This window comes from Sparus aurata, chromosome 19, assembly GCF_900880675.1.
Source record: "Sparus aurata chromosome 19, fSpaAur1.1, whole genome shotgun sequence".
In the NCBI taxonomy this organism is placed as follows: domain Eukaryota; kingdom Metazoa; phylum Chordata; class Actinopteri; order Spariformes; family Sparidae; genus Sparus; species Sparus aurata.
The window spans coordinates 23,435,714-23,456,552 of NC_044205.1; the positions used below are offsets into that span (position 1 = coordinate 23,435,714).

Below are 20,839 nucleotides of genomic sequence, written 5' to 3' on the forward strand. Positions count from 1 at the left end.
AAGAATTCATTATTTTTTGAGAAGAGTAGGCTGTTAGATGTAAGTGTCGCCTAGCTTTCTGAACCAACTGGCAAGGCTAATGTTAGCATGCTAACACAAGACCTGTGTAGATTTAAAGTCAACATATCTGCTCTAATGTAGTTCAATAATGATACAAACTGGAGAGATTTCACATCACATTTCACAAAAATACAGAACATGCCAGGCTAGTAACAGTAAGCTAGCTAAATCGCCGAATACCCTAGCATCCGTTAGGTTAGCATGTTCAGATGTTTCCCCCCCAATCATAAATAAAAAGTCATGAAACAGTCATTATTATTTTTACAAGCACTGTCAGTTAAGTTTGATATATGGTTTTAACTCTTTAAACTGTTTCATTGTTGTTTTTGTCACAGCTTTTGATGCTAAAGTGACTTCCTGTTAGCATAGTTGATTCCTTTTAATACAGCAGCATTTCTTAGCAACAAATTTACACCCATTTACTTGCTAAAATATTTTCTTTAGCTGCAACATAATTTCTTGAGAAACTAGTTTGAAACTAGTCAGTAAGAACTTAATAAGTAAATGATTTAGCCTGTCTAGGTGCACGTTATGGTTATTCAGCGACATCGTTACGATGTCACATAAATGATTTCTGGGTAATGGCGTTTTAAAACATCTAAACAGCCATTTGATTGCTGGAAACGTTCAATCTTGCCTAATGCAGCTTTGATTCACATGGTGTATTGACTGTGAGCCACTGAGTGATACTGGCTTTGATTTACTGTCAGCTCTGCACGGCTGAGGAGCATCCAGCTGTTTGATTTGTGTGTGTTTGAACAGCAGCTGCTTAAATCTGATTCATTCCAATCTGCAGCTAGATGGTTATTTGAAACACGCACATTTTATCCTCCGAACATCAACGCACACTTCCAGCTATAATTACTTCTGTCGATATGGAGAAGTTTGTTTGCTCCCCGTGTTCCACTGAAAGTCTACTTCCTCCGGTTCCACCCATCCCTATCTGAGAGCAGAGGCCTCTCCTCAGAGACACCGCATTATCCAGAAATGTAACAGGAAATACTCTATTTGACCCCGTCTCTTGGCCTTTCTTTCTCTTTGTTTTTCACACACACACACACACACAGACACTGCATTTTTAATCTTTAAACATTTTAGCGAGGTTGACGTTGCTTTTGTTGGAAGAGAGGATTTCAGACGCCCAGCCCGACGATACTCTTGAACTCGATCGTGAACTGGCCCCTCGACTTGCGATTGCTCATTTCTTATCAAAAATGTGTGAAGAAGTTATTTTCGCTGCCGGCTCTGTTGAAACCTGAAGGATCAGTCTGTTCTGCTGCTGCTCTTCCTCTCTTTGCTCACTGAATCTTCGCCGCAGGATTTATTCGGATGACCTTTCGGGAGACTCTTGTGCTTCATTGTACCTTCATGAAAAATCTCTGTTTAACTGTGTCGTCAATATACATTCTGTGTTACTTCCCGAGATCGCCTGCTCCCTTTAATTGCTCATTGATTGCCTTTCATAAGCTGTCGGGCTCTGATCAGGTTTTAAAAGCTCACATTATCTTTTACGATCTTGATGATTCATGTGTTTGGGTCCTTTTTTCTTCCCCTTTCTGTCTAACCCTCCTGTCTGTCTTTTCCTCCCTTCCTTCCCTCTCTCTGGGTGTTTCTAGTGGTGGCCCCTGGGCCTGGGCTGGGCCCCGCTCCAATGTCCCAGTTTGGAACCATCTCGCGGCAGATTTCGCGGCACAACCCCTCCAACTCCTCTGTCTCTATGGTTTCGGCCACGGGCACCTACCGCCGGGCGCCGTCGGTCACTTCCCAGTTCTCCTTGCAGCAGCAGCAACAACTACAGCAGCAGCAGCAGCAGCAGCAGCAACAGCAGCAACAACTACAGCTACAGCAGCAGCAGCAACAACAACAGCAGCCTCACATTAATGGAGGCACTCCTGGCTACGGCCAGAACTCAAGTAAGGCCCTTCTGTCTCCAGCTTTATAAACCCTCAACTGTCAGTGAGGCACAAAAAAAAAATCACATTCTTTTAAATTGTGACAGTGACAAACTAAAGCAAGCTAACCTTTTGTAGACCAATATTTCATATCTGCAAGTGAGTCACTGCTGTCTGAAGGTCAAACTTGCATTCCTGTCTGAATTATTGACTTTTTCCTTCAGTCTGAAAGTGCAGGTTGAGGCTTTTTGTCTACCTTTATTGATGCAGAACGTCTCGTCCTCCAGTTCTTCAGCAGATACAGAGCAGACGATCGATGTCTGTTCGGGCTCATGTAAAGGCATGGGCAGAAGTTAACATCTACTTTTGAACATCATTTCGATTTTTATTCTCTTAAAACTTACTGAATAGGCATCGTCTTGATTCCGCCTGCATCAGAATAGATCTCAAAATGCAAAGTTATCAGTCAGGACTAGTAAACATGTCTGATCCCAAGTAGATCCTGATTAATAGTCCATTTTAGGAGCTGGTTCTTATCCCAGTATCAGGAAATACTGATAGGTCGGCTGATACCAACACACATTTTTGCAATGATCCCTCAAATGTTGTTGCTACAAAGACATGTAACAGAGGCAGGATATTTCACAGTTTAACATCATCCTATTGTCTCAAACGATTACAGAAATGATGCACTGAAACAGTCAATTTAACTGGGAAATCTCATTAGTTTTGCTCAATATATCAGTATTGTATCATTATCGTGATATGAGCATCCGTTCATGCTTCGAAGTCTCTCACAAAAATGTTTATCGGAGCATATCAGGCAACGTAAGAGCCAGAACCGACGTATCTGTGATAGACCAATATTGATATAGGTCAGCCGATAACTCTGGGTTTGAATCACCGAATCAAGAAAAAAACAATTCCACAGATGGGCGTCGTTCTTTTTTTTAAGTCACTTTTCCAAAGAAAGACTTAGGTAGCAGGCAGAAGCCGCGTTGGATCACCTTTCGACCGTCTCGGCGGAGGTTCTGTGGTCACACCTGGCTGAGATTAGATCACAATGTGAGCCAGAGCACCTCCAGATGTGGCCGATCACATTCCGATCCTAATGTGTTTTTTGAGCATTAACACCTGGCAGTAGCGTGTTTTTTTTTCCTCCAGGTAGAATATCCGGAGACAGATTGCGTGTTATCGCCAGGTGTGAACGGGCTCCTCGTGCCTGATTTCATTAGACTAGATGTGCAACCACTGAAGCTTAATTGGTCGAAGTGTCTCTAACTTCGGATCGATCAAATTACCTGGAAAATGTCTGAGAAATCTAAATTAGGAATTCAAACTACTCTGCTCAAACCTACAGCAGGTCTGAGGAGAGTTGAGCAGGCTCCTCTCGGAAAGGGGGTCGATCTCAACACCGAGAGGGCGAACAGCGCCTCCCCGTGGCCAACCGGCGGCTCTCCCCTCTCTCCTCGCCATGAGTAGGCGCTTGTCTGATTGACAGAAATCAGACATAATCCGCTCTTTATCCTCTGGCCTCGGTGATCCTCAGAGACCATGTGAAATCTCATCACACTCACAGACGTCACTGAGCTCCTCACCGTCACGTTTGTGTTTGACGCTGCAGCTTCAGACAGTCAAATGAATTCATCTGTAATTGGCGGTTTTCTCTGTTTTAAAATGTTGAAAATGTAACAGTCGAATTTGGAATTTCATTAGCTGACAGGTTAATTGATTTGACTGAGGATTTCAGCTCTGTCGTGACCTTTTAGACTTTCAAGCTTCGTGTGTTTGTGTCTTTTGTGGCTTTTTTTTTATCCGGGTGCACTCTTAACTGTCTCCTGTACATTCTCGGTGATTTACGGGCCTTCTCTTCTTTTTGTCCGCCCTCTTTCTCTGTCCTCTCTGCTGGCTTTCAGTGTCTATCGCTCCCCCTCCTCCCCCCATGCCCCAGCTGACTCCACAGATACCTCTGACTGGCTTTGTGGCCAGGATGCAGGAGAGCAGTAAGTGAAGAGGATAAGACGTACTTCTCCTCCTTATCTGTGCCAACTGTTCCCACTTCCAGAACACCCAGCATGCATTGTTCGTGTTCATCCTCCCCTCTGCTGTCTGTCGAGAACAATTAATGCCGACGTCTCGCAAGAATGTGTCTCATTAGAGTGTCGTCACGGTTTACGCAACTTTTTTAAGTAGCTTCATCTGCTGTTTGGAGACAGCAACAAAAATCTTGCATTCATAGCTGAAGAGTAAATCTAAGTAGCAGCAGTAATACATAACAGCTGGAATAATCCCCCCACTTCTTCTTTAAAAATATGTGCAGTGGAAAAGCTGCCACCACCCACGCTGTGTTTTTTTGTGATTTCAGTGTCACGCAGGGGGCTTTATCGCCGACTCAAGCTCAGCATTCATATGCAGAATTTCCTTGTAGCACTGCAGGGTTGAGCTGAGGTGAATGATAATGTTTAGAAGGAAAAAGTGCCAGAAGTCCCCTGCAAGTAAGAAGTGGGGAATGTGGGGCTCTTTGCTGCCCCCTGCTGGTTCAAAACCCGCAATACGGTCAAATATTACAGTTGAGCGAGCATTAGTTGCTTTATTTCTTGACAGGAAGCAGCTTTAGAGTTCTTTGCTGGACATTTTTTTAACGTTTTAAGTTTGACACAATTATAATGTTAGATGTAACCTTAATTAAACAGATTGTGAAGCGATCTACTCGCCTTTTTTAAAGTTTTACTCCCCAAAATGTTAGTTGAGCGAGCATTAGTCGCTTTATTTCAGCTTTAGATTTCTTTGATGGATATTTTTTTAACAAAAACGGTATGAAGTTGATTAAACTGATTGTAAAGCTATCGATTTATCTTTTTATAAAGCTTTTTCTCCCAGTGTAGATGCTGTCAGGCAGACCTGTAACCTACTAAATAGCATGACTCTGCATGTGTTATCCATCAGAAGAGCAGTGAAGTGTTCATAAATCCTGTTCGGTTTCCGAGCCACACGAGAGGAGCACAAACTACTTAAACATTCAGTATATCATCAGAGCTAACAGTGATGCAGCCTGCTTGATGAACATCCTTTTCATATACCTTCCCCACACACACACACACACACACACACGCACGCTTCTGCATGTCTTATCATTTATTCTGCATGATTCACGCACGGCTCATGTCGATCAGCGATCCTCCACCGCCAGGAGCGTCCCGTCTCACTTCCTGCGTCTGTTCTAACAGTTGCAGATACTCCCACTCCGCCGCCCCCTCCGCCTCCAGACGACATCCCGTTGTTCGATGACTCCCCTCCGCCTCCACCGCCTCCTCCGGTCGACTACGAGGAGGAGGATGCCGCGGTGGTGCAGTACAACGACCCCTACGCTGACGGAGATCCACAGTGGGCGCCCAAGAACTACATAGAGAAAGGTTCGCTCCAAAAAATAAACTAATTCCAGAGATGGCTGCAACTCACAGTTACTTTAAATATCGCTTAATCTCAACGATGAAATGTAACCAGGTAGAATTACTCCTACTAAAGGTGCATTATGTAGTTTTGGGGAAGCGATTTTAATCAGAAGAGAAAGATTCTGAATATTAAAAGTCTCCACTAAAACTGCATAATGCCCCTTTAAGAACAATTTTCAGGGTACTTGTATTTTTTTTTCTGCCACTTTATACTTCCACTCCTCCCCTTCCTTTGTAGGAAACTATAGTCCTTTTTACCCCAGAAGATTTAACGTTGTAGATTGTGTTTAAACTACAGTAGTGCATTTTTAAATTTGTGTATTTTTTTGGCTTCAGATACAGAAAACACTAATTCCGACAATCAGAAAAATGGGGAGTATAGTAAGTACAGTCGATGGTAACAAATGTATAATTCATTTTTATGTGTAGTGTTGAAAGTAGAAAAAAAATCATTTTCGGGTAAAACGTTTCTGAAGTACTCGTAACATTAGATTTCACGGTTTCATTACTCTTACTCAAGTATAACTTTTCGGTACTTTTTACAACGCTGCTTAATGTGTCGGTTGTTTCCATGATAAACCGAAAGTCTAGTTTTTAGTCTATACAATGTCACAAAATTTAGAAAAATTACCCGCAGTGACGTCCTTAAATTGTTAACTAAAACTATAAAACCCAAAGACTCTTAATTTTCTGTCATAAATGTCAAAGAAAAGCAGTAAAATCCTCGTGTTTTAGAAGCAGGAAGCAGCATGTGTTTTAGAAAATAACTCAAAACAATAAATCTGATTATCAAAATAAACAATGAATCGACTTCTCATTCATATCTCTAACATTGGATCTCTTCCTGATCAAACGTCTCCCTCCCTGTTTTCAGTGGTGGCCATCTACGACTACAGCAAGGACAAGGACGACGAGTTGTCGTTCATGGAGGGCGCCATCATTTACGTCATCAAGAAGAACGACGACGGCTGGTTCGAGGGCGTCTCCAGCGGCGTCACCGGACTCTTCCCCGGGAACTACGTGGAGTCCATCATGCACTACGCCGACTGAAGGGACCTGACAAGCAACAGTACAGTCTATTTATTCAGTCATATCATATTCCACTGAGAGACTGACCGCAGCAAACTCCTGTGACGCATAGACATAACTGTATGACCCCCCCCCCCTTTTTTTGATATGACAGAATGTTCTTTCCCTTACTGATTGCAAATAAAATGAAAAGTAATATCTATTTAGTTTATTTTGGTGTTATATGGGTGGGCGGGGGACATTTATGGAATATGTAAAACAAAAAAATGTTTAAGTTTCTAAAGAATCGGACTGCACGCGCTCAGAACTCGGAGACGACGCAGCTGAAGGATGTACGACGTCATCTTGCCTGGACAAAACAAAAAATAAAGATCAGAACTGAAACCTTTATGAACAAGAGTATTAGGTCGAACGGAACAAATACAATATTAATGTCATGTTAAAACACCTTCAGTCGAAGCGTTTGTACTGTCAGTTGTATATAATGTGAGCTGCAGCCACTCGTGGGGGGGGGGGGGGGGGTTTTATGTAATGTGAATTCAGTGAATGTCGATTATATGATAGTTTTCATTAGCGGCGCCCTCCTCGACTCCGTCAGGCTCCAAACCGCAGACGAGCCTGTCGATAATCTGCAAATTTAAATACTGCATACGGTATTTCAAAGATAAACAAATACTCCTGAAGATCAGTCTTGGCAAAAAAAAAGCATGCAACATTTTTAAGAGATATAATGTAAACTTAAGTTTATTGCCATTATGCTTCCAATTATGTTGTAAATGTATTCAACTTTTAAAATTTTTTTTTTATTTTTTATGACACTGTTGAAATCACTGAACTTTTCGGACGCTTTCCCGTGGTCTCACCCTCTAAATGCCAACGTGTGTTTTGATTCGCATCAGGGATAGACCGATTATCAGATCAGATATTAATTATTATTCCAGTTCGCTTCTCTCTGTCTGTAGTAAGGCAAACACTATCTGACCGGTTACACAAGCAATATCATATCAACACAGAATGATCTGAATGTACTGAGGCTGGTGATGCACTTGCTGTTGAACCACTCGTCCACGTAGACAACCGCGCAGTTGTTGACATACTTGCCTGTATACTACGCATGTTAATGAAGGATGCGATTAGACGGCACGCGCTAGGTTGTCTAATTCTTTCTCCCGCGCTTACCGACCAAACTGCGCTACACTGCTCCTACTGTTCATGTGCGTATTGTAGCTTGTGTGACGTTTATTGTTGAGGACGTGCACAAACGACGCTCGAACCAACGCTTTTATCTGATTTCACAAAAGAAGATGTCATGACGGACTAGGAAGCTGGTGCGAACTTTGGTAAAATTCAATACATGAGATAAGCAAATGCACACGGCAAGATTATCCTCAACTCCCAGAACATGTACAATATTTGCGTCTAAAAGTAAAGAAAATGGAAATGATTGAGGAATGTACGAGCAACTAATAATCTGTATCGGTCTATCCCTAATCTGCGTTATAAAAGTGATCTGGAGTTTCCTTTTTCATGCATTCGATCCGTTTGAAGCACGAGAACACATTCCATTTCGAGATTATGTCACATCACTGTTATTAACTTCGTACTAATCCAGATGAAACCTGTTAGGATCCTTCGGTAACATCGGCAATAACGGCCTCCGGCGAGAGAGCGGGTGTTGCGCAGCGGCGATGAAGACGGGAGCTGTGGTGCCCGACACTGCCATGTTGACGATTCAGCTGTAACGTTAAAGACCAACGAAAACAACTAATACCTCCTCAGTCCTCCACCGAGCAACAGGGACCATGTCGAACGCTCTGATCATGAAATCCTCTGGGCTGCACAGGTGTACATACTTTCACTCGAGTTAAAATCAGCCAATCAATATCAGATTTCACTCAGGTTTAGGATTCAGATTTATAACATTGTATTTTTTTTTTTTTTCCTTTCTCTGTTGGCCCTTGAACGTACATCTTCATTAATTTTTTTTTAACTTCCAAACGTCACCATTTCAGGATACTGCAGCTAATGCCTTGATATATTTTGCCTGTTCGCTTTCCAATAAAGCAAAAAAAAAAAAAAAAAAAAAAGTGTTCCAGCTCAATTTAATGGGTAGAAATATTGAAATCTGTCTGCCCTCCATTTGTACATATAATATGTTGATTGAAAAATTAATGTACAGTCTTTTATAATAAACAATTCTATGTACAACATGCGTGTGTGTGTGGTCACTTGGTGGTTATAAAGAAGGAGCAAAAGACTTGGTTTAAATAAAAAAAAACATGATGGAGGTTTATTGAGAACACAGTCATTGCAGATGTTAAGGCCTTGGCTGCTACAGGACAGAGTCCGTGTAACATCACACAAGTCAAAAAAAAGACACGTGATTTTTTTTTTGGCCTCTGGGGGTGTGGACGGATCTCGGAGGACAACAACACAGATCCAAACGCACACACCGCTGACAGAGTGTCACTTTCATTTGGAATCGCAGAGATTTTTTTTTGCACAACGCCTCCGCAGCTCAGCGCCAGCATGTAACAAACTGTCCAGTCACAGTCGGCTGGTTGTGAGTCCTGGGAGGACGTCGCAGATACAGTACTGTAAGTGAAGTGTTGGGTTGCAGCTTTCAGTGCCATCTGTTCATGGAAGTTATATTTTCTATACATTTCCTTTTGCCAAATCATGACTTTTTTTGATAGCATTCAAGAATCAGACGGAGTTGCGCTTAAAAAAAAACAACACGTGGATCATACATACATTATTAAGCAACTCGGCTTCATAAATAGATTTTTTGGGAGTGGTTGGAGACGATGCTAGTTCAGAACGACCCCCTGGATGCAGTTTTGATCCCTTGATTTTGATTAAGAGTTCTGTAGTTGCACTGAAACCAGCAGCGGGGGTCCTTCTGAACCAAACATCCATCGCTTCTCTAACCGTTTTTCTTTTTCTTTTGTCCGACCCCGGCCTGCGTTGACACGTGTGGGTGCAGGGTGAGCCGCTTCCCCCCCCCCCCACAGGTAGCTGCCAGAAGTGAAGCTCAGTCGTGGATCACTTGTCCCTAGTAAGCACCATCTCAGTGAGCCTGATGAGGGCGTCCCTCTCCGCCGACGGCCGCAGCATGCTGATCTGCCTGATGGCTTCTTGACAGTAGCGCTGGGCCAGGTAGGTGGTCTGTTGCACTCCATCGCTCTGGAACAGAAGAAGAAGTCGATCAAACTAAGTAGACTTTACTGGGTCTTTCTGTTTTACTTCTCTAACAGCTCCACGTATTTCCCTGGTTGCATCTGTGGAACATTTTGTGAATTTTAACATCTTTAGGGAGCACCGAGTTACCATTAATATCATTCTCATAGTCAACATCACAGATTACAACCCTTCTTCCCCATCACACACTGAAGGTACTCACAGTTTACGTGATGTTTGATATCTTGATAAAAGGTGTTGATCACACAAAGTTACTAAATATATCAAAGTGATTTATTTACAATAAAAATGTCCGATAAATCAAGTCTTAAAGTCTAGTAAAGGACGACAGGGTGTCAAGATTTTAATTCTAAATAATAATATTACATCTTCTATAAATATGTAACAGGTTATGAGACTTAAGCACTGAGGCCTCTATATGACCTACATATGCAAACGAGACCATCAGGGAGAAGACTGGTTATTTCTGTATTCTTAAAGCCTCTCACCTGGTGGGAATCAGACTTATCTGGGTTGGATAAGTTATAAAATTAAAACTATTTTTGAAAGCAAAGCGCTGAGGATGATTTGAGGGGGCGAAAAAAAAAAAAAAAGCTGTTCTGTAGTCTTTTGGCACGGCATTAAAATAAAGCTTACTTCATCACCTTTTGTCCACAGAGGCTGGCAGAATACACACAAAATTAAAGTTCCTTGTACTCGCTTTCAATCCGACTTCAAGGCCTCAGTGTGGTATATAAATTATATAGCATCCATCACACTGGACGCCATGTAGCCTGTCTTATTAAAGAAGAATTTGAGCGGTCTCACCTGAAGGACGTACTGCCAGGCTTGATCTACGTCTCCTTTGGAGGTGAAGCGTCTCATGATCATTGCATGGAGCTCAGGAAACTGAAGAGACAGAAACACATTGAAATTGTGTTTTCCAGTTACATCAACTAGATGTACAGTTTCTATGAAAACACATGACTCTCTAAAATGCACGTGTTGCTCCCACCTGCTGACATGCAAACAGGACCGGTCCGGTGGCCAAGCCCAGTTTGAGATCTGCAGCACAGGGCTTCCCCAGCTGACTGGCCCCCGACGTGAAGTCCAGGACATCATCCACCAACTACAGGACAGAGAAAAATGACCCCATAGTATAATTTTACACACCTATAGACATTAAAAATGTAGTTCTACGCACCATTGTTCAGGGATATTAAGCAAATGTACTGTGATGTCGTTCCAACAGAGGGGATTGCCATCTTTTTAAAAAGGAGCTTTGGGTCTAATTTATCAATTACAACATGGACGGCTAAGATAAAGATTCAAAAAGGATCAGGAATTACCTGAAATGCGATGCCAACATTCTTCCCGTACTGGAAGGCTATTTCATGAACTTCAGGATCAGAATTTACCAGAATGGATACCTTAAAAGAAACAGAGGAGACAGTCAACAAAAGACATTAAGTGTGGAAGCAGAGGCTTTCCTCCAACTCTGAGATATTTGGGTGTAGACAGAACGTACATACTGCTTTACAACTGTTTGCAATAAGACTTGCTGTCTTCTTGAAGGTTTTCTCGAGGTAGTGTTTGAACCTCTCGTTCTCGGTCTCTTTGGAGCCCAGCTGCATGAATTCACCTGGAGTATATCAGAGATTGTTAACAGACGGCACAGATTCTGAACAACTGTAGAGCTTTATGGACAACTCAAAAGTGTTTTAAATTGCTAATGGCGGGTACACACTACAGGATTTTTCAAACCTTCACAGATTAGGAGACCACACACTTGATGATAAAGAAAGACAGATCGCACAAGATCTCTCTCTGCTGATCTTATAGTGTGTGGTGTTCTCCGTAGTGCACACCACACACTAACCGATTCTTCAGCAGAGTATCAGGTTCTTCACGCTCAATATTACAAATCTCGCGTGGTCAAACGTGACTTCAGTGTAAACAAACATGGTGGACAAACCGGAAGATACAGTGGTGGTTGTTTTAGGCCTATTGCTGGCTGAAAAAGTCATGGAGACAACGAGAGTGTGGGCTGTATGCGTTACAGCGCGAGCTGGAGGTGAGTAAAAATTGTCACAAGTATTACAGATAGCTTCGAGAGCAGCGAAAGAACCAATTTTTAATGTGGAACAAACTGCAGCACATTTTTCAAATCCTAACTGTTAACAGAACCACTAACAACACATTCATACAGCACAGTAATGGTAAATGTAAATGTGCCGTTAAATATTGTCCAGGACACTTTTTGGCAGAATATTATGATGTCACAGTTCATTTAACCTCTGACCTTTTGGATGTCAAATGTCACTGGTTCATCATTTTATCCCATTAGACATTTGTATGTCAAATTTTTATCAACATACAAATGTTTGGCGCAGTACACCCTTTTTAATTTCAAGACCAGGTTTAAATGGGTGATTTTATGTTACTTAATAAAGTTTCCAATGAATTGTTGAATCATTTTGTCAATAAATATGTCTTGCGGTTGTCACTTTTTATTTAATTTGAGTTGTTGTCGAATAAACATTTTCAGAATGATTATAGATAAAACGTGTTATCGAGGTTTTTTTGCATTAATATGTTTTTATGCGATACATGATGTTGATATTTTTTTATTATTCTTTTTACAGTTTCAGAAGTGGATAACTATGTGCAGCGATGTGGAAAAAATAAAGGATATTGAAGCAAACTGCTGCATTTCTTAATCACTCTTGTTCCTTATGTGCAATTTATAATGTCAAATGTGTTTTTCATGCTATATAATGAAATCACTGGAACTTCAAAAATAAAAGTAAATCACTTCTGTAATGCTCCTTGTTCTTATTGCTTTTAGGTCAGTGTGTTATGAATGTGAGTGTGATGGTTGAACGAGCACATTTTCAGACATGTATGAAATGTTTTGAGGCCGAGATGTACGTGAATGAACGCAGACTGCATGAAGAGTTCTGAGAAAAAGGGGTTCAGTATTCACCGATGCCCGTTAGCAATTAAAAACAACTGCAAATCAAGACTATATCTGACTGACGTTGCAAAATGGCACAAACAATCTGATTACCGTACCTCGCACCAGGTCCTCGATAACCTGGGAGAGCACCTTTACCACCGTGATGTTACCAATACGAGCCAAGGCCATGGACGCCGCTGAGAGGATGAAATCTCCAGCCAGGATCGCCTGGAGGACAGAAAAGAATAGATATTGATATTCATGTAAGGAGAAGAGAAAAAGTGCCTGAGCCGACTTTATTTCTCTTACCTTTCTTTCACCCCAAATTTCATTAATGGTTCTCTTCCCCCTCCGCTTATCTGATCCGTCTATAACGTCGTCGTGCACCAGGCTGGCAGTGTGGATCATCTCTGAGATCATAGCTATGGCCCTCTGCCCCGGGAGCAAATCCCTACGAGGACAAACCCTGGATTATACTTCATATAACAATTTAGTCATCACAGGGGTGTGGTGCAACTTCCTCTTACAACTGTATCAGAGGTCACTTTGTGTTAGTAGTAGCAGCAAATAAAACCTGAGATTCTGATGGAATATTTTGGGTCTGGAGTGATTCTATTTTACCCCGATCTGTTGCTGTGGATGTTGAGCGCCCGGGCCATCAGGACGACTATCATGGGTCGGATGGCCTTGCCTTTGCCATCGAAGTAGTAGTCACATAGATGTTTCAGCTCTTTAGATACAAAAAGCTCCTGCGAGGCAGAGTCACAAAATCACGTCTTTTATTTCAGCCATAATCAACTTGTGACAGCGACTGTTACAAACAATGTGTCACACACCACACAACTGTAAAATGGCTTCCGTGTTTAAATAATATGTTAATGAGATTACGACACATGGCTCACTCATCTGTGCCTGCAGCTGCAAGGTCAAATCTCCCGTCTCTTAGCTTAAATGTTAGCTGCAAAATTAACGTCACTTCTTACGAAGACGCACACAGCAAGTACACTCTGGATCTAACATGTACCTTTCTGATGTCGTCGTATAAACTTTTTAAATCTTTCTGGGCTAACGTGAAGGGGTCCTTGGGTTTGGCATCGCTGTGTATCGTTCTGCAGCAGCATGACTGTAGTGTGGGATCGAGCAACCGGGACCTGTGTCTGCAGAGGAACACAACACAAACCGTCAATTACATTAATCAACTGCCTTATGAGTCAATTTTTGGGGCCAATGCCAATATGATATATGGTGGATACATGTACATATTTCAGTGATCCATCAAGTGTGGTTATAAAAACACAAACATAGGCAACATAGGCAGGATATTTCACACTGCAGCTTTACTGTTTAAATTGACACCAGAGCACCAAAACACGTTTTTCCGCATTATGATGCATTTGACAACAAATACGCTGAGGATGATATATCTGTGATAGTCCAAAGTCCCATGACAATACTGGCTTTTTTATCCATTTAAACTCCTTTACGACTGTTACCACCACAACATCGGGTCCATGGGAAAAATACAACCACAACAATTTAATGCAATTTATGCAAAAAAAATACACAACATTTGATTACAGTGGTTAAAACAACTCACCTGGTGATAGATGAGGTTAAGTTTACAGTATGCAGCTTTTTCTGTGTTGGTAGTGCTGATGGCCGCCACTGAAAATTCAAAGAGGACATGATACAAAAAGGCGTTTTACTCATTTTAGACCAACTAAGCCAGCTAGTTCTGGTTGCTGGGAAAAGATCCTTAAATATAATATCACACCCTTTGTCAAAACTTAATTTACAGGAAGAGCAACTTAACTATCTGCAATAATACAACATGATACCATAAGTGTATGTAAACAATATTAATAAAAACAGTCTGAAGTCTTCATCTGATCATGAAATATTGTACTTTTTGTTGTATGTTGTTTATGAGATCTGGAGTGGCACAGGTGACTCAATGACAAATGAATGAATGTAGGAGGGGGTAAAATAAAGCTAAATGAATGGAGACTGGGCCGGACATTGGTTAGATTTACAGTGTACAGCCGGCTGAGTAAAGGACAGCGCTTAATGTAATATCAGAAGCAGGTTTTGACCTTTATGTCAGCTGAGCAGGCTGAGAACGAGCCAACACCTACTGCAACAAGTCTCCATTCATCAAGGCATTTTCTTATAAAACAGAAGTAACTCTGGCGAAACACAAACGGCAGATACACAACCAGGAACTGTCACATTCACTGAAGTAATAAACACGTTGGAGGAGTACAACCACCATGTACTGTGGCCGGTTGTCTGCTCGGTGGTGTGTATGACCTTCCGGGGTTTGACAGCCCAGGTGCTCTGCTGCAAACTCACCTCGTTCCCCGGCCAGGAGCTCCAGGACGTCCGCCCCAGAGAGGACGCGGACACGGACACGGACCTGACGCTGTATTGCCACAGTGTTTCAAATAAACCCGTGCTCGTAACGTTTGTACTCCACCTCCGGCACTGCCTCCACCACGGACCCGCCATGTTCCCGAGAAGCGTGCATTAGGACGGGTTATATATTTGAACGGAACCGGAAAAAGAGTCAGCGGGCGTCTGTTGATGACGTTTCATAACATGGATCATCGTGAGAGAGTTTAGGAGCTATAAACTACCTTCCAAATTAAATAAGGTGTAAACTACGATAACATATGTTTAACGTTAAACTAAAGTTATAAAATGTTTGTTGTTTGGCGTCAGAAAATATAGTAACCTAGCATATTTGCGACGAGGCTACAAGCTAGCTGGGTAGCTAGCTAACCTCGTAACCATAGCTACCGGTGTTTCACAACAGCTAACGCTAGCAACGCTAACGAAGCTAGAGGGGATATTTTGAGGGTAAACCTGACCTAAAGTGTGTTTACATACCGTTTTATTTCCACGGGAGTGTTGACAACTTAATATAAGAGTGGCTTCGAGTTTTACTTCTTTAACTGTCACTTCAAGTGTTACTAGGTACTTTTTTATGGGATATAAAGCATTTACATGCATGCTAACTGGTCATCTGCTAACATTGGTAGCTTTTTGCCAGTGGTGTAAAGTAACTTAGTAACTAATTAGTGAGGTATGTTTATACATGCATTGAATAAATGTACCTAACAACCTAAAAAATACAGAGGTACCTTCAAATTGTATTTTTGTACAGTTCTTAGTTACATTCCATCATTGTATACAAGTACTAGCCTATACACTTGCACATACTGATGTGTATTTTCATCTACACTACATTTGGGGAGTGAGGTAATCGAGTAGTAGTAGTGGTAGTTAAAAAAATATATACATACTTTTAATTGCAGCACATTTTGACAACAAATAGTAAGTAGTTGCTTTCTAGCTTCAGATTTTGAAAGAAAATCATTCCAAATATAATATGATGCATGTTTTAATAGGTTAAACTTACTAAGTACTAACATTTGAATATTAAGTATATAATAATTAACACTGAAAGGAGACAACTACTGTGTCTGTAGAAATGTGTCGTACGATCCACACAGTAGTCTTCGCTCTAGTAGCAGCAGCCAGCATCTCACCTGTACATGTGCTGGAGTTCTGTCAGAGTACTGACCGTGACTGCCACAGTCATGACAGAACGACATCAGACAGCGTCAAATCCAGGTGGAACATGAACGCTTCAAACCTCATACAGGACCTGGAACAATTCAGAGTGTCCTGCAAGAATCTCCTAGGTAAAACTGGTTCTGGACATTACAGGTTGAGGTGTTTAAACAGATGTCAACATAGTGAAAGGGTCACTATCGTTCTGTCCTCTCTGCAGAAGCATTCCCAGTAGACGAGGTCGATGGCAACTTCGTTCGCACCGTTAAGAACTGCGTATTCTCCAAATCCCTTCCAACTCCACTGAAAGGCCCGTTAAGACTGGCAGCAGTTTCGAAGGTGACGTAAAATCATCAACAGCATCTCATGATGTTTATTTACTAATAACAGAAGAATTCATTTATACTTCGAATTGTCTCTACAGGATGTCATTGAGGGGATCTTAGATGTAGACATGGCTGTAACACAGTCTGAGGAGTTCCTTCATTATGCCAGCGGTGGCAGACTGCTGCCAGGATCTGTACCACTTGCGCACAGATACGGAGGTCATCAGGTAGAGTTGGTTTCCAAACCCATTTAGTTAGATGAAACAATCCAGGTTTCACTCATATGTCCACACTTTGGCTGAGCTGAATAACTTAATTACTTTTCTCTACTGATAAAAGATCAGAAGAGATTTCTGGTATTTGTAAACATAAACAATCTTTCTGACAAATACAGAGTTACCTCAGCAGAAATGTTATCAACTCTATATTAAGCAAAGGAAACTTTGCGTTCTCTGTACCTTTAATTTAAGATGATAACACCTGTGAACATCAGAGACAGGCTCTGATCACTGACAAGAAAATGTGTTGTACTTCTCTCCATCAGTTTGGCTACTGGGCAGGTCAGCTGGGTGATGGTCGAGCACATTCTCTCGGTCAGTACACCAACAGGTGAGAATATTTTTTGTATATTTAAGGTGCTTCATCAGTTAAATCCGCAATATATTTCCCTTATAAATGTTTGCACCGCAGGAAAGGAGAAGTATGGGAGATGCAGCTTAAAGGCTCTGGAAAAACACCTTATTCAAGGTATGTTGGTTATTTTTCTTTGTTCCCTTTTTCTTCCTTTTCATCCTTGTTTTCTTGTTTCTCTTTTTGCTACATCCGTCAACATTGCATCACATGATACCAACTTTTATTGCAGGTCAGGAGATGGTCGAGCTGTGATCCGTTCTTCTGTGAGGGAGTTCCTGTGCAGTGAAGCCATGCATGTCCTGGGTGTCCCAACCAGCAGGGCTGCCAGGTGAGAGAGGAGGGCAAGGTTTAGGTTTTAATAATTTGTATTAGATTGTGAGATTGAGAGAATCTGTTAATTGATGGGGCCTGCGGTATCTGTATTAACATGTACACCTCTGGGGCACAATGTTATTTGACATCAACACTGATAAACCAAGATGAGGTACCTACCTAAACATTCTTGAGTTGTGTTTGACTTCTGCGAAAAGGCAGAAAAATGTTGATTGATTTTTCCTGTTATTGATCTGATGATGTTCTGCTTTGTTTTAGTCTAATCGTAAGTGACGAGCCGGTGATCAGGGATCAGTTCTACAATGGCAATGTGAAGACAGAAAGAGGTACAGACAACTATGTTCATTTCAGTTCCATTTAATCTGCGTAATATGTTTTAGCCAAGATTTTTAATTTGTCATTTTTACTAGGAGCTGTTGTTCTCCGGTTAGCCAGGTCATGGTTTCGGATTGGATCTTTAGAAATTCTGTCTGAAAGTGGAGAGATCGATCTCCTGAGGTGAGTCAGGTCATGTGATCATAATGTCAGTCCTTCTATAGCCTCCCAACGCAGAGAATATACTGTAGCTTGTAACATGATCCTTGTTTTCCTGCTGATTTTTAGAAAGCTGTTGAACTTTGTGATTGATGAACATTTTTCTTCAATTGAATCAGATGACCCGGATAAATATTTGGTAAGTTAAAAAAAAAAAGTAATCGGTTAAACTTAATCTGCTTTATTATAAAAAAAAATCCAAATTCATCATCCAAAATGTGGTTTTCTATCTTTATGTTGTACATAATTTGTTTCTTTAAGGTTTTTCCTTGTTTAATGCTTTGCTTTTTTATGTTTTTTCACATTTCTAGGTGTTTTATTCCACAGTTGTAAACGAAACAGCACACATGATCGCCCAGTGGATGTCGGTTGGGTTTGCACATGGTGACAATCTCATCTGGCTGTATATGTGATCCTACAGTCTTTATAAATATGTTACTGATATCTACTGTTTGTTATCACGACAGGTGTGTGCAACACGGACAACTTCAGTCTCCTCTCCATCACCATCGACTACGGACCGTTTGGCTTCATGGAGGCTTATAACCCCGGTATGTACGATGAAACATGACAGTGTTTCGCTGAAATCACTGATTGCCTTGCTTTCATCAGATATCTAAACAAAGCTGTAATGTTGCAGATTTTGTCCCCAACACCTCTGATGATGAGGGCAGGTACAGCATAGGAGCTCAGGCCAACGTCGGGCTGTTCAACCTGGAGAAGCTGTTGACGGCTCTCAGTCCTGTGCTTTCTAAAAAACAGCGGAAAGAGTAAGAAGAATGACATGATAACTGTTTAAAATATATATTTTGTAGTACATACATCATATTTTTTACATTTTCTTAGTATAATTTTGGGATATTTGTTCTTTTTTTCCTTCCTCAGGGCTAAAATCATTTTAAAAGGATACGCTAATATTTACCAGATGAGGTGAGTTCTGTGTCCCTCCTTTATATCCATGAAGTGATAGTACAGGAATTATATATTTTCCAGACTCAATCATGCATGTATTTCAGGTTTCACCAGCTATTTAAAGCTAAACTGGGGCTTCTAGGTGACGAGGAGGAGGACGGCTACCTCATCGCCTTTCTGCTGAAGGCAAGTCTTTGAAAATGAGATGGATGCTCACTGTGAAAGACATTTTTACATAGTTCATCTCTGTCTGCTAAATCAATTCCATCTCACTGTCTGTTTACTGGCTGTGTACAAATTGGATTTTATTTGCGCCCCCCCAATCTAATTTGGTTTGTCTCCCCAGATGATGGAGGACACTCAGTCAGACTTCACCACGACCTTCAGGCAGCTCAGTGAAGTTTCAGTTGAGCAGCTTCACAACAACAACTTCACACAGGTGGAGCTCGTGAATATAACAAAAGATGAATGTGAATTAGTATTCTAGTAGTCTATAAAACAGTGCTTCTTTATCAGCACGAATTCTGCAGATCAATTATGATTTTAAGGCATCCTTTCATGATACTTACCTTTATGTTCTGTGTTAGATGTGGGCCCTTGAAGACTTATCGTCCCACAAGCTCTTCTCTGATTGGCTCAACATGTACCTGCTGCGGCTCAGAGGGTAAGCAGAAAAAATATGAATTTGGTTTGGTAAACCAACGTTCACGTAAAGGTGCACTTTGTAGTTTTGGTTAAGACATTTTCATTTAATGGATTTTTTTTTTCAAGATTGAATACAACATTTTAACCAAAGGACAACACAATTTCATACTTTTCTTTTGGATTTAATCTGCAGGACCCTTTAAAGTAAGCAACTTTTTAGCTTTATACAGTGTTCTGGGGACGTTATTTCCCCCTGAGGGCTCCTTTATTCAGTCATGAAAATATATATATCCCAAAAAACGTTTATAATTACCTTTGTGAGTTTTCATTTATTTTCCCAAACTACATAGCACACCTTTAAAAACACTTGCTTTACTCTCTCATCACCATGTTGTGATTTTAGATTTCGATTGGAATTAACTGTTTCTCTGTTTTGCCTTTGTTCAGTCAAGAAAATGATGATGATTCAGATCGTCAGCACAGGATGAAAAGTAAGTCACCAAATCCAAATATAAGTGTGATCTGACCATGAAAGATGAGCATTTATTTGAGGTTGACATTGTGGTTAAAAACATAAAGTAAAAACAACTTCTGTTCCTGCAATGTGATGATGTTTCAACAAGAAGAAAAAGTGTAATTGTGAAAAATGTCTTACAGATGTGAATCCGAGATATGTGCTGAGGAACTGGATGGCAGAGTCTGCAATAAGAAAAGCTGAGATGAATGATTTTTCTGAGGTGTGTGTATGATATTTAATCACATTTTTATATAAAGTACTGTGGCAGGGTGTTTGATTGGTTTTAACCTGCTGTCTTTTGTTTTTTGCACCACAAGGTGGAGCTGCTGCACCACATCCTGTCCTCACCCTTTGTTACACAAGAGACTGCAGAGGAGGCGGGCTATGCAGCAAGACCTCCACTGTGGGCTGAGAGGTTAAAGGTCAGCTGTTCCTCTTGAGTGACGCCTGGATGTAGAGAAATACTCAAAGCAACAACAATCACAATGTAACTGAGTTTTTTTTGAGTTGCATTTTGTTAAATTCTGTCATGTCTGTGGAATCTATTAGGCTCAAAATGTGAAGGTCACTACTGTTTAATGTTCTTGATTAGCCACTATTTATGGATACTGTGACCAATAAATATTGAATGCAGCTCTGAGGGCCAAAGATGACTTAATTTGTGTTTGTTTGTTTTCTTGCTCATACAACTGTAATTTAATTTGACTGTTCGACAGCTAAATACTTGCAAATGTCTTCCATGTGATTCCATAGTGACACCAAAATAAAAACAAAGACTCTAATGTGGAGGC

The 20,839-nt window shown here is 41.0% G+C and overlaps 3 protein-coding genes across 16 annotated transcripts in view; 2 read left to right on the plus strand and 1 right to left on the minus strand.

Annotated features, from left to right (window-relative positions):
- Positions 1 to 8,641, plus strand: part of abi1a (abl-interactor 1a) — a 56,720-nt gene extending 48,079 nt beyond the window's left edge. For 4 of the 14 annotated variants that reach the window (XM_030398620.1, XM_030398621.1, XM_030398625.1 and 1 more), the window contains 5 exons: positions 1,677 to 1,973; positions 3,869 to 3,955; positions 5,180 to 5,365; positions 5,741 to 5,785; positions 6,279 to 8,641. In XM_030398620.1, the coding sequence (XP_030254480.1) occupies positions 1,677 to 1,973; positions 3,869 to 3,955; positions 5,180 to 5,365; positions 5,741 to 5,785; positions 6,279 to 6,454 (791 nt within the window). In that variant the 3' untranslated portion in view covers positions 6,455 to 8,641. The remainder of the gene's footprint in view (positions 1 to 1,676; positions 1,974 to 3,868; positions 3,956 to 5,179; positions 5,366 to 5,740; positions 5,786 to 6,278) is intronic. The other 10 variants (XM_030398622.1, XM_030398628.1, XM_030398632.1 and 7 more) reach the window with 5 other exon arrangements.
- Positions 8,642 to 9,463: 822 nt separating this feature from the next.
- On the minus strand, positions 9,464 to 15,114 carry pdss1 (prenyl (decaprenyl) diphosphate synthase, subunit 1). Its single transcript, XM_030398641.1, has 11 exons — positions 14,925 to 15,114; positions 14,170 to 14,237; positions 13,597 to 13,729; positions 13,194 to 13,321; positions 12,882 to 13,023; positions 12,689 to 12,800; positions 11,146 to 11,255; positions 10,963 to 11,043; positions 10,629 to 10,742; positions 10,442 to 10,522; positions 9,464 to 9,619 (listed from the first exon to the last, which is right to left on the minus strand). The coding sequence occupies exons 1-11, from the start codon at positions 15,078 to 15,080 to the stop codon at positions 9,479 to 9,481; spliced, it is 1,266 nt and encodes a 421-aa protein (XP_030254501.1). The 5' UTR covers positions 15,081 to 15,114; the 3' UTR covers positions 9,464 to 9,478.
- Positions 15,115 to 15,476: 362 nt separating this feature from the next.
- LOC115570212 (protein adenylyltransferase SelO-like) lies at positions 15,477 to 20,834 on the plus strand. The gene is made up of 19 exons (XM_030398635.1): positions 15,477 to 16,279; positions 16,369 to 16,487; positions 16,573 to 16,701; positions 17,019 to 17,083; positions 17,165 to 17,221; positions 17,337 to 17,435; positions 17,699 to 17,766; positions 17,851 to 17,938; positions 18,044 to 18,113; positions 18,286 to 18,358; positions 18,442 to 18,525; positions 18,615 to 18,744; positions 18,860 to 18,904; positions 18,991 to 19,072; positions 19,233 to 19,325; positions 19,474 to 19,550; positions 19,979 to 20,022; positions 20,189 to 20,268; positions 20,366 to 20,834. Exons 1-19 carry the CDS (start codon positions 16,066 to 16,068, stop codon positions 20,486 to 20,488), a joined length of 1,740 nt encoding a protein of 579 aa, XP_030254495.1. The 5' UTR covers positions 15,477 to 16,065; the 3' UTR covers positions 20,489 to 20,834.
- Positions 20,835 to 20,839: the final 5 nt, after the last annotated feature.